The sequence below is a fragment of the Octopus bimaculoides genome, chromosome 2 (assembly GCF_046866305.1).
Source record: "Octopus bimaculoides isolate indiv1 chromosome 2, ASM4686630v1, whole genome shotgun sequence".
Classification (NCBI taxonomy): domain Eukaryota; kingdom Metazoa; phylum Mollusca; class Cephalopoda; order Octopoda; family Octopodidae; genus Octopus; species Octopus bimaculoides.
Window position 1 is genome coordinate 193,218,447 of NC_142929.1, and position 13,679 is coordinate 193,232,125.

At 39.1% G+C, this 13,679-nt stretch overlaps 1 protein-coding gene across 5 annotated transcripts in view; it reads left to right on the top strand.

Annotated features, from left to right (window-relative positions):
• Positions 1-13,679, top strand: part of LOC106871093 (cGMP-inhibited 3',5'-cyclic phosphodiesterase 3A) — a 278,668-nt gene that overhangs the window by 258,672 nt on the left and 6,317 nt on the right. For 4 of the 5 annotated variants that reach the window (XM_014917386.3, XM_052965808.2, XM_014917388.3 and 1 more), the window contains 6 exons: positions 2,577-2,810; positions 3,996-4,107; positions 8,277-8,402; positions 9,577-9,764; positions 10,798-11,001; positions 12,785-12,946. In XM_014917386.3, coding sequence (XP_014772872.1) covers positions 2,577-2,810; positions 3,996-4,107; positions 8,277-8,402; positions 9,577-9,764; positions 10,798-11,001; positions 12,785-12,946 — 1,026 coding nt within the window. The remainder of the gene's footprint in view (positions 1-2,576; positions 2,811-3,995; positions 4,108-8,276; positions 8,403-9,576; positions 9,765-10,797; positions 11,002-12,784; positions 12,947-13,679) is intronic. The other variant, XM_052965806.2, reaches the window with a different exon arrangement.

Consider the following 13,679-nt stretch of genomic DNA (forward strand, 5'->3'; position numbering starts at 1 on the left):
CACATGGTGAGTGTGAATTTTTTGGAAAAAACAAGTAGTGCAAAGTGGGATTCTTTTGTAACCAAAGTACAAAACTGAGGTTTAAAAATAAGTGAAATTAGAAAAATAACTTCTCATTACAAATATTAATCAAAAGTGGATTGGCAGAATCGTTAGAGCAGTGAACAAAACACTTTGCAGTATTTAATTCCAGTTCTTTATGTCCTCAGTTCAAACCTTACCAAGGTCAACCTTTGCCTTGCATCCTTCTGAGGTCAGTAAAATAAAGTACCAGTCAAGCACTGGGGTCGATATAATCGACTTTACACCCCTCCCCCATCTCACACACTCTTTCTCTCTCTCTCTCTCTAAATCAGTTCTTTTGAATGTGGGATTAAATACCTTGTGGTATTTATTTATCCTAAAATTAGCCAAATATTATTGCTCGTTAACAACATTAATTAAACAACGTATCTTTTCCCTGTCCAAGCCAATGTCTCACACCCTATATAAAAAAACACCCACACTCATATTCTGTGATTGATTCAACCCATCCATGACCTTCACTCCTTATAATTATGTCACACCGGAAGAAATTATGAATTTGCCCAACCAGAAAGAGACTTCCATTTAGCAGTTTCAATGAAACTAATTAACTAATTCTGAAAATGTTTAATTGGGAAATATTCATTAGAAAAAAACTTATTCACCCTAATTAACTTAGTTTTTGCTAATTAATAGTTGCATATTAAGAATTATTGTTTGAGTAGGAATTGATGAGAAATTGGTCCTAAGCAGTTTGTGCTGTTCCTACAAAGAGGTTCCTCACCTTGGACAGACGAAAGGTGACAGTTGTTTAACTTTGATCGAATGAACTTAAGCTCAAAGACATTCCAGGGTCACGAGCATCTCATGTGGGGAGAGGGGTTTATCAGCAAGTACACTATCCACTATGTAGAGTCTTTTAAAAAAACAAAAAAAAGCACTAGGTAGGAATTTGAGGGTAATTTGGCTGCTGTTTCTAGCAGTTTGTTTGAGCCGCTATGGTTAATAACATTGTTACTAAAAATGGTTTTGAGGTCAACCACAGTAATTTGTAATTATGTTGGAATTTATTATCTGAAGATTACTGGAGAATGTCGCAATCAAGGAGGATAGGAAAACATAGGCGAGATACCCTTGTAAAATATTCTCTCAGAAAAAAAGGGACCACTGCATGCTACCTTAACAATAATTTCTTTCAATTATGTTTTAATTCTCTAACGAATATTTTTTGTTCAACATTATTTCTTCATATATACATATATATATATATATGTATGTATATATATTATACAGAATGAGATAACAAAGTCAAGGCTGTAATGAATTTCAGGATATTTATAATGAAATAGTCTTGCAGCGGTTTCTGGGATATTATGGATATCCCTTCATCAGAGACAGTGTGAGAATGTTAAATAGAGGAAATACTACTTACCATTACCTGACACTCTTTGGGTCTTCTAGAAAGCAATACATTTCATATATATATATATATATATATATATATATATATGATGATGATAATATATATAATTTCAGATCAATGACCTTCCAGTCATTCAGACTAACCTTATATGTCCTTTCTGATTTAAAAAAGACAGTATAGTGTGATTTGTGAGAGTATTTTAGCTGTTATTTCTAGCAAATTCAATGACCACCATTTAAGAGAGTAAAATAGTTTTTACGGAAGCAACGCAACCAAAACGCTTCATTGTTTCAAGAATGTTTCTGTATTTCTGCAGAATTGGCTGCCAAAACGTTGCCATTTGTCATCTAAGACAGTTGACCAGGGTCATTATTGACCAACTGACTGTTTGCTACAATTAACATTGCCCAACCAGGTCCCTGAGGTAACATACTGGACTCTCAGTGAATCAAAACAGCCATAACACAATTACCGTAACAGAGTCAACTGGAAGAGTCATTAGAACAGCAGTAATCCTTCCAGCCTGTAAGCCCTGAGTTCAAATCCCATTGAGAGTAACTTTACTTTTGATCCTTTTTGGGGTACTCAATATAGAGGTGTGGTTGTGGTGGTGGTGGGGGTGGCATTGTTCTCTTTCTCCCACTTTTTCATCTCTCTCAAAGAAATCGGATTTGGTCCAACCTGGAGACAGCTGGGCTCAGCCAGGTCTAAAACTGACCCAAGATCTGCTGTATGTCCTGATGGTGCCTCTAAAATGCCATCAAAGCATTAGGGACTCAAAGCAGGATGCCAGATATCAGTCAGTGTATAATTAGTAAAAGTATTGTTAATTAGCAGCCATTAACTCTAATCATTCAATTAGATTAGAGACTTTAATCGGAGACCACTCCACAACAAACAATCCATACTGACCCAACATATTGTAGTTCTTCTCTCTTCCGGAACCTGAAATTCACCACTTCTCTGCCAAGAATTTTAGTCTTAATCTATCTTTTCATTTCTTTTCACTCTTTGCTTCCTAATTTTTGGCACCAATCTTTTTTTTTTTTTTTTTTTTTTTTTTTTCACATTTTAAAGAGGAAAACGTTTCAAAATGTAACTTTTTTCTTCTCTAATTCTATGATTTTAGACAGAACATTCAAAGAAGGCTGAAGAAAACGAAAGAGACGAAGAAAAGAAAGAAACTGAATCCACAGAATCACGTCTAGATTTCATTCTAAAGAAGCCCCCAGATATATCAGAAATTCCATATAGCGTCGAAGATGTAGATAATTGTCAAGAACTTAGTATAGACAAGTTAAATGAATGGGATTATGAAATCTTTGATCTTGCTGCACGGTCTGGAAAATTTATTCTCAGTCAGGTTAGTACAAGAAACATCAATTGTCTCATCACCATTTAATGTCCACTCTTCCCTGTTTGCATGGTTTAAACAGAATTTGTTGAGGTATGTTTTCTCCAGCTGGATACCCTTCCTGTCACCAACCCTCGCCTGTTTCTAAGCAAGGGAGTATTTCCCTCAGGCAGTGAGCTGGCAGAATCATTAGCACACCAGACAAAGTACTGAGTGGCATTTTGTCCGTCTTTACATTCTGAGTTCAAATCCTGCCAGAATTGATTTCCTTTTCATCCTTTCAATGTTGATAAAAATAAGTACCAGTTGAACACTGGGGGCAATGTAATCAACTTACCCCTTCCCCTAAATTTACTGACCTTGGGCCAAAACGTGACACCAATATTTCCCACAGCCAGACTTGTTTTACACAGAAGACTAGAAGTGAACAACATTGCTTGTATTCCAGTATTTCTTTTCACTTTTTACTTTCTGAGTTCAAATTCCATCGAAGTCAAGTTTGCCTTCTGTTCCTCTGAGTATCAGTACTGGTGCTGGTCATGTTTACAAACCACCACCTTTCAAAATTGTGCCAACATCAAAGAGAATTCATAGAAGGGGAATCTTCTTGACTTGATACTCTGAGTTTTACATTTTTGATCATTCAAGCCATACAAAGACAGAATCTCTCAGTGAACAAGTGACTTATGATTGGCTGTTGCAGGTTCATGTTTACAGGAAAGTCTGCATAGATGTATGTTGATTTTTGTTGTAGCCTGGATGTTAGAAGTGAAGCTGTCTAGTCAAGAGTAACTCACCTTAATGTTATGCACATCAAACATGTATTATTTATATGTTTTTGAGAAGTGGTACCTAGTAAGGGATAAAATGTTGCTGGTTATGTTAATGTCTTGGTTGCAGGGAGGATTAAACCAAGTCATTTTCCCTCCTCTTAACTCTCTTTGTAAGAGAGAAGGGAGTGACCGTTCCTCGTGATTTAGCATTATAGTATCCAGAGTGTTAAGCATATTCTTTGTATCTCTGAAGCTCATTATAATACAGATTTAAATGAAATGATTCATACATACACACACATAGACATATATACATGGACACACACAGAGACATATATACAGAAACAGAGAGTGGGTGTGTGTATATTTCTATTAGTGTACTACATCTAACCTGTTTTGGGGGGTTTTTTCTCATTTTTAGGTGACTTACAAACTTTTTATGGAAGTGGGTCTTTTTGAAACATTCCGCATCCCTCTAAAAGAGTTTATCTGCTACTTCCATGCTTTAGAACTGGGATACCGAAATAAACCATGTAAGTTTTGTTTGTTTTGTGTTTTAATTGCATCATTACTTTATTAAACGAGAACTAAATATTTCTGCTGACCTTTGAATATCCAGGGAAGATGCACTGCAATGTGGTCAGCTTTGACCAAACAATCAAATTAAACAGGATCTGGGTTTTGTGAGGACAGAAATTGTTGGGAAGGACATCGATTTGAAAGATTGTGGTTGCATAAATATGAAGGACGACTGAAAGAGAAACTGAAACCAAAAGGATTTGAACTCACAACCTTGGAAGACATAGCTACATCATACTCCACCCCTATTGCATACCACTGCCCCCATCTGAGAGATATTGTTGGTATGTTGGTGGTGGAATTGAAACAACTGCCTAAGTCTTTCTCAACACATTTGTTATCAAATACTTTTGCCTTTTTCTTTCAATTACTTTTGGAGAAAATGAAGAATTTATCAAAATAACTTTGCCATTATTAAACATGATGTTGTGGCAACAAGCAAGCAGAGCCATTTGCACACCAGGCAAAATACTTGGTGGTATTTTATCCACCATTACGTTCTGAGTTCAAATTCTGCTGAGGTAGACTTTGCATTTCATCTTTTCGGGGTCAATAAAATAAGTACCAGTTATACACTGGGTCGATGTAATCAGCTCAACCCCTCTCCCCCCAAAAATTTGAAACCGTTTTTAAGGCAGAATCGTTAACCTGCCTGGCAAAAGGTTCAGCAACGTTTCATCTGTCTTTACATTCTGAGTTCAAATTCCGAGAATGACTTTGCCTTCCATTTTTCAAAGTTGATAAAATAAGACTCAATTGAGCCTTGAGGGGGTCAATGGAATTGACTCAACCCCCTTCTCTGAAACTACTGGCCTTGTAGTAAAGATTGTTTGCCAACATAACATGGCAGTCCTGGTTTAGGATGAATGTTGCTGTAATTTAGTTCCAGGAGACATCATCTCCAGCTGGTTATACGACACGATCTGTGTCCTTATATTTTCGAACAAGGGAATCTAGTTGTCACTTTGAAAACTCTGTATTTCGAATGGGAATTTGGCAGCACCACCTCTAACCAAACAATTATTCTGTGCTGATGAAAGGAAATAACCCAGAAATCGCGATACACAGATATTGTTTTGAGCTGAGTTGGGGTGCTAGATTCCCTTGTTCTAAAGTATAAGGACACAGATTGTGTCGTATAGCCAGCTGGAAACGATGTCTCCTGGGGCTAAATTACAGCAACATTCGTCCTAAACCGGGACTGCCATGTTATGTTGGCAAACAATCTTTACTCCAAAAGTACTGTTGCTGAATATCTCTCGTGAGATTTAAAAATAGTAATTTCCTTACTGGCCTTGTATCTAAATTTCAAACCCTTTATTAAACATGGTGTTTGATGAAACAAATTAGCATGGCATTTTGATGAAAGGGTCAAATTTAGATAAGTCATAAAGATAAATCATAAAGTTTGTAACATTGAAACAGATTTCAAGTAGGTTGGAATCAAAAGAATCAGGATGATGGACAGAGCCATTGAATGTGGCTGGATTTAATCTTCTGCTTCCCAACCCTTTTTTGACTTATTGACCTCTCTGATTCCTATGTTACTTGGGTAGATTCTCATGGCTATTTGATGTGTAAAAAAGATCCTGTTATAGTTTTATAATTAAATGTTATTAGGAATTCTATACAAAAATTGTTAAAATATTTTGAGTATTGTAAAAATATTACCCATTTGTTGCAGATCAATTTTTTTAACAACAAAATCTTTGCTGAACCCCAGCAGAGAATGACTGATGTGGAATGAATGTTGACTATGAGTTCTTGAGTGGTGGGAAATAAATTTTCAGGGACAGAGCCACAGACAAGTCGAGATCTGGCAAACGTATTGGAATGCCTTCTTAGCTGATAGGAGGAGATTCACACCAAAGAGTAATGACCGACAAGAAGAAATCGTCCATAGCTGAAGCAACACCACCACGATGAACGTCACGTGTCAATGTCCAAGTTCTGCTGTACCATGGGGGACCTCAAGAGAGTCCTCCCCACACATTGTAGAAAAACCCGCTGTTCACAATGCCCAGCAAGGGAGATAACCCCCCTTCCTATCTATCTCTGAAGATTTCATGGAGCATCTCTGAATGTCAGAGGCAGGAGACCAAACACTGGAAAGCAGACTTGGATCATTTGTAATAAACTCCACGAGCCTTTCACATAGTTTGCACCACAAATCTTGTACTCCTCTGATGACTTAGTTTTCTTACTCGATAATCTGTTAATATTCATTTTTCTGTTTTATTTTCTTATTTTGGTTTTTAAAATTTTAATTACAACTTCATTAAATCACAGATTATACCCTTCCCCTCCCCTTCCACTGAAATAACTTCACACTAACGAGGTTTTTATCTTTTATTTGTTTCAGTCATTAGATTGTGGCCATGCTGGAGCACTGTCTTTCTTGAAGAATTTGTTTTTAGTTAAATAAATCAAACCCAGGACATTTTCTTTTTCATCCCAGATACTTATTGTATCAGTGTCTTTTGCTGAACTGCTCAGTTATAGACACACATACACATGGCAAACTCCTTTCATTTCCATTTACCAAATTCATTCTCAAGGTTTTGATTGGCCCGAGACTTCAATAGAAGACACTTGTGCACACCCCCACCCCCTACAGGTGCCATGCAGTGGGACTGAACCCAGAACCTAGTGGTTAGGAAGCCAACTTCTTACCACACAGCCACCCATGTGCCTATATTTATATTTACCAGAAAATTGTCTTCAGGTATTTAATGTAAAGATTAGTTTCAAACATTCTGAAAGAATGAACAAGCCCTGGCCACACTGGTCCTTCTATTTCTCTTCCTTTTCTCTAACAAACTGTTCACAGAACATAAACCAGTGACATGTCTTTAAGCATTGGTCTTGGTATAATCTCACTTAAGACAATGTCACAAGATAAGCACCAAGATAAACAATTGGCAACAAAGCAGCATGTGTGGAAACGTCGAGACGTCAGCAGATGTTTCTGTCATCGTTTAATGTCCACTTTTCCATGCTTGATCCATCACAAGGAATTTATTGCGTAAGAGTTTCCTACAGCTGGAAGCTCTTTCTGTCACCAACCCTCACTTGCTTTCAAGCAAGCTAATATTTTCCCATGACCAGACATGTTTTTCAACAGAAAACTAGAAATGAATATGGTGATGCTTGCTTACCATCACATGCTGCAAAGAAGAGGAGGGACACACGCCTGCCCACACACATATATATATATATAGGCACTTCTTCAGCAAGACCACTACCTTTCATGCTGTATCACTCCCTAACACCAGGGCATCTTGTCTTGTGAGTTCTTGGTGACATGACAGAATGCACCCAGTGCACTCTGTAAAGCAGTTGGTGTTAGTAAGGGCATTGGCACTTGATGCACTGCCCTGGCTTGTCGGTTCCTGGCCAACCATCCAACCCCTGCCAGCATAGCAAAAGATGATGTTCAATGGTGATGTCACTGTCCATGATGTTCTTGTACTCTGCAAAAGTACAGAGTAACCCATTAATGTGAAATTGGTTTTATTATAACTGAACATAAAACGGCAGTGAGCTGGCAGAGTCGTTAGAGCACCGGATGAAATGCATTTCGTCTTCACGTTCTGAGTTCAAATTCTGCCGGAGTCAACTTTGCCCTTCATCCTTTCGGTGTTGATAAATTAAGTACCAGTTACGCACTGGGGTTGATGTAATTGACTCGTCCCCTTTCACCAAACTTTCAGGCCTTGTGCCTATTGTAGAAAGGATTGTAACTAAATATGAAAATAAACATTAATATACAGATAGATAATCAGACAGACAGACACGTGCACACACACACACACACAACAGGCTTCTTTCAGTTTCCATCTCCCAAAGGCTTTGGTTGGCCCTGGACTGTTGTAGAAAATACGTCCCTACTATTCTATTGTGTGATTGAACCCGGATCCACATGGTTGGGAGGGGAGGTTCTTGACCTCACAACCACATCAGCCACACCAACACCACTATCCAGTAATAATAATATATTTTGTAGATGAGACAACAACAAGGAGACATTAATACAGCCATTCCTCTTGGCTAGAAATAACAACCAAATCCTCTTCAAATCATTCTAGACCATCATAAATATTGATCTCTGTCTTTATTGCAGACCACAACCGCGTCCATGCGACTGACGTCCTCCATGGAGTTTATTATTTAACAACACAAGGAATCCCAGGCTTTCAACAGTGCTCTGCAGACTTCTTCACTCGACATGGCTCCTCCAGTGAATCAGGTAGGAACGACAAGCCCACCATTATTTAAATATTTATCATATTTACAGCTAATCATGTCACATTGAAAGAATACGTAGTGGTGGTGCTGGTGACAGTGGCAGCTGTGGCAGTAGCGGCAGTTCTCATGTCCACTTTTCTTTACTTGATTGGGTCAGACAATTCCTTGAGGCAAATTTAATATGGCCAGATGCCCTGCTTGTCACTAACCCTCACCTATTTCCAAGGTAATATTTTTCCAAAACCAGATGCGTTCTTTATGGAAGACTGGAAACAAACCATCACACCCATGCCAACACAAGCTTCTTCCAGTTTCTGTCATCCAAATCCACTCACAAGGCTTTAGATGACCTGGGGTTTTTAGTAAGAGACCCTTGCACAAAGTGCCACACAGTGGAATTGAACCCCAAAACCACATGCTTGAGAAAGAAGCTTCTTAACCACACAGCCACGCTGGTACCTATTAATTTAGTAAATATGTAGTTTGACATTCTTTAGACAGCAGCGACAATCCGTGCTAACTAATTATCGGAGGGGACATCCATCAAGTAAGTCTCTTAAATAGATTAAATATAAGACTTAGCGAGAGAGAGAGAGAGAGAGAGAGAGAGAGAAGTGATGCAGAAAGGAGACAAGATGGTGCCTTCTCATATTTAAATCTTTGGTCTGGTTGATTACATTGACTACCCCAGTGCATAACTGGTATTTATTTTATTGACCTCAAAAGGATGGAAGGCAAAGATGGACGAAATGCTGCTAAGCATTTTCTTTGGCACATCATCATTATTATTATTATTATCATTAGGTGTGCATAGTAGCATTTCATCTGTCAAATTCCACCAAGATCAGCTTTGCCTGTCATCCTTTCGGGGTCGATAAAATAAGTACCAGTTATATACTGGGGTCGATATAACCGACTAGCCACACACACACACACACACACACACTGAACTTGCTGGCCATCTGCCAAAATTTGAGATCATTATGATGATGATGACCATATGTGTGCTTGTATATGAGAGAGCAAGAGAGGGAGGGAGGGAGGGAGAGGGGAACTTGGTTTGCAGACGTCAGGTCCAGGGTTTGATCTCGCTGTTCAGAAACTCTGCTGCTTATTGTTGTTATTGTTGCAGTTGTATAATTTCTTCCGTTATTTTTTTTTCCTCCTTCTGACAGAATCAGATTCCACAGACAAATGCGGGTATACCCATCGAGCAAGGAACAATCTGGATGATAGCTACGGTATAATGGGGGCTAATTTCCCAGCCCTGGAGCTCATGGCTCTCTACACTGCTGCTGCTATGCATGATTATGATCATCCAGGCAGAACAAATGCATTTTTAGTGGCCACACACGCCCCACAGGTGAGCAGTTTTCTTTTCACTTTCTACTTCGATCTTTTACTTCTATTGTCATTAGACTGCGGTCATGCTGGGGCAAGGCCTTGGAGAATTTTTTAGTCCAATTAATCAAACCCAGTTCTTGTTTTCTTGTTGATTCTGGTACTTATTCTATCGATCTTTTTTTGCCAAAACACTAAGTTACGGAGATGTAAACACACTACCAGTTCTCAAGTGGTGGAGACAGATACAAATGCACACACACACACATATATATATATATATATATATATATATATATATATATATATACGACGAGTTTCTTTCAGTTTCTGTCTACTCACAAGATTTTGGTCAGCCCAAGGTCATAGTAGAAGACACTTGCCCAAGATGACATGCAGTAGGACTGAACCTGGAACCACATGGGTGAGCAGTAATCTTACCACACAGCTACTGTTTAGCTGAAACATGAAACCCTACCCTTGTTGGTGTGATTCAAAAAAAGGGGCAGTTTGCTCTACAAATATGTTTATTGAACAGGTCTGCCTAGAACATGCTCAATACACAATCAGTGATAGAAACTGGTTGGAGTAGGCAGTGTTTGTCTGTCCAATGGCTATGGCAAAAGCGGTTACATGGTGGATGAAGATGGAAAGGATTAAGGAATGACTCCTTCCTCTTCAGTGAATCCCTCACCCTCTTCTTTAAGTTCCACTCGGAAAGTGCAAGTGCAGAGGGAAATGCTGTCTCTCACAGACCCAGTCAAAAGACGGTCGACTGCAGTTGCCTGGGTTCTGTCTGACGATTACATTAAAGGTAAACGTGTCTGTGGAACACTCAGCCACTTCGACTGTCATCCATGGACTGGGTTGGTTCATTGATCGAACAGCTGTAATAATAATAATAATGATAATTGTTGTGAGAGATTATTGATCTATCGATGAGGTGACACGGTTAGTAAAACATTGAGGCTGGCGGGGGGGGATAGCTAAAGGGAGGTAACTCATGCTCTACTCGTTGACTGGTTTGGTAAAACTATTTGATTTCTGTGTTACAGGCTGTCATGTATAACGATCGCTCTGTTTTGGAAAACTATCATGCTGCTTCAGCTTGGGCGTTACTTTTGGAAGACCATAAATACAATTTTCTGTGTGGCTTGGACAGTGCCGAATTCAAGCGGTTCCGATTCCTTGTGATTGAAGCTATTCTTGCAACAGATCTAAAAAGACATTTTGAAATTCTAAGTTTATTTAATGCTAAGGTAAGTTCTTGGAGTCTCTGTTCTACCATTTCCGCGAATTCTCGACAATCATGCAAGGTGATTGGTTTTATAAGGAGTGGAAATTGAGGCAATGTTATTTACTTTCATCCAATTTGTTTGAGAAATGAATTGGCCTCAAGCAAGACTTGAAACCACATCACATATGCCTACCTCATTTGAATCTTTTTTTCTATGTTACAATGGTTGGTGCAGGGAAGAAGCCTGCGAACCAGTTTCAATTCCTCACTTGGAACCAATCACTTTTATATACAACATTAATAGTTTTGACTAATTTTTGTCTCCTTGTGATCATCAGTTGAAATAAACGTCACTTTTTTTTTTTGTTGTTGACACACATATCATGAACGTCTGTGTTTCCATGTTCGCATGCAGAAGACAGAATCCGTTGATATAGGTTTTTGTATGACTGGATGCCCTTGCTTTCACCAACCCTCACCTGTTTCCAAGTCAGGTAATATTTCCCCCATGGCCAGACATGGGTTTCACAGAAGACTGAAAACGAACACTGCTTCTATGACAGTGAAACTCATTTACTGTTGTTACAAAGAGTACGCACACACACACACGACAAGGCTTTAGCGAGGCCAGGATTATAGTGGAAAACACATGCCTAGCATGCTGCACAGTGGGATTGAACCTGGAATCTCATGGTTGGGAAGCAAGCTTCTTCACCACACAACTACGTCTGTGCTTTACATTTGATTTTGACATCAACTTTCCCTAACATGGGTAAGTCAGATCTGTTTCAACACAGTGCCCCTCCACTTGTCACCTCCTTTATGCCATTTAACATCTTGTGATCCCCTCTCTTTCTCTCTCTCCCTCCAATTGTCCCTTCCTCTTCTGCAGGTCTCTCTATCTTCATGAATGAGTCACTTTTTTACTCAACCCTCATCATTCTTCATACACATCACATCTCCATACCATTACAACCCTCTCTCTTTCACCACACCCCCATCCCATACTCCTGATGTCTGGTTTTAATCCCTGCACCCTCTCTACACAGTCCATCCCATATCCACCTCTACTCACCAAGCAGTCATAAGTAAGGTTAGCGATGAAGGGCAACCGGTTGTAGATAACACAAGCACCAGTGCAGGGGTGCAGTGGTAGATGCCTGACGGCAGGAATTGGATGGATTCCTGCCGTCAGGCATCTACCACACTCTGAACCCCTTGCTTCCCTGGGCATCGACACAAAGCTCAGACGTCTGGCAACTGACTTGCTAGACACCGACAAGATTATCCACCATCTTTACAACAGTAACCTTGCGCACCTTCTTGAATTCCATACATCAAACACCCATGGACAATGCTTACAAAATAAAAAAACATCACAGTACCCCAAGACTTTTGAAGCATGGAATAAACTACATGCATCAGTTGTTAGCTGTTGGGAACACTACATCCTTCAAAACTTCCATCCTTTCTGAAATTCTGCAACAGTACACCTGATGTTGCTTTTTGCTTTTCTTTTTATTTTAAACAACTCGTTTACTGTTCACTTCCTGCGCATTATTCTATGCACCATTCATGCAGTTTTGGTTACTAATTCTAATTAGTTGAAGTGCAGCACTGCATACAATGAGTTTATGATTATTATTATTATGATTATTATTAAAATGATGATGATGATCAACAACTAGTCATCTGGACCAATTTTATTAATCATTATACTTCTGTCACCCAAGCACTTCCCAAACAACTATTATCAATTTGACTTCCTCTGTTTTCTAAATCTCTCCAAATTCTTGTGTCTGCAGGTGAACCATGATGATGCTCCTGGAATTGAATGGAACAGTGAACCAGACCGAATGTTAGTGATGCAGATGGTGATCAAGTTGGCAGACATTAACGGACCAGCCAAGAAACGAAGTCTTCACATAAACTGGACACGGCGCATATCAGATGAATTCTATGATCAAGTGAGTACCATAGATGTGGAAGGGGTGGGGAGAAGAAGGGGGCTGGACAAAATGTCTACCAGCTCTTTATATCCTGAGTTCCAACCCCACCAAGGTCAACTTTGCCTTTCATCCTTTTGGGGCTGATAAAATATAAAACCATTCAAGTCCTGGGTCAATGTAATTGATTACTCTCCTGTTTAAAATGCTGATCTTGAGCCAAAATTTGAAGCCATCATTATTATTATTATTCAACTTGCCTCAGGTTTACTCTTATTCGTGGCAGAACTTATGTGGGTAGCAGCTTACTACCAGTAACCTTAAATATCCACAAGCTTTCAATAATCTTTCAAGTACTCAAAACCCTTCAGATAATCTTTCCTGTCCCTAAGAGGCAAACCTTCTGCAGAAGCTCCATTATTACGTCTGCCTTAGTGAAGGCAGACGTATTGTTTTCAGTTGTGTTTGTTTGTTTGTCCGTGGACAAGATATCTCAAGAACTACTGGATCGATTCAGATGAAACTTTCAGGGATGTTTGTCCTCATGACTGGCACAAACTGATTAGATTTGGGGATCAATCCAGTACCAGACAAGGATTCTGGATTATTTTTCCGATTTTTTTTACTTAATTTTTGAGAGCGGTTGGGTTCATTTTTAGTATTCTCGTTTGTGAGAGCAGTCAAGTTGATTTCAGACAATCTCATTCTAAAAATTATCTCCGGCTAATCATTGAGAGGATGTTGGTGTTGCCTT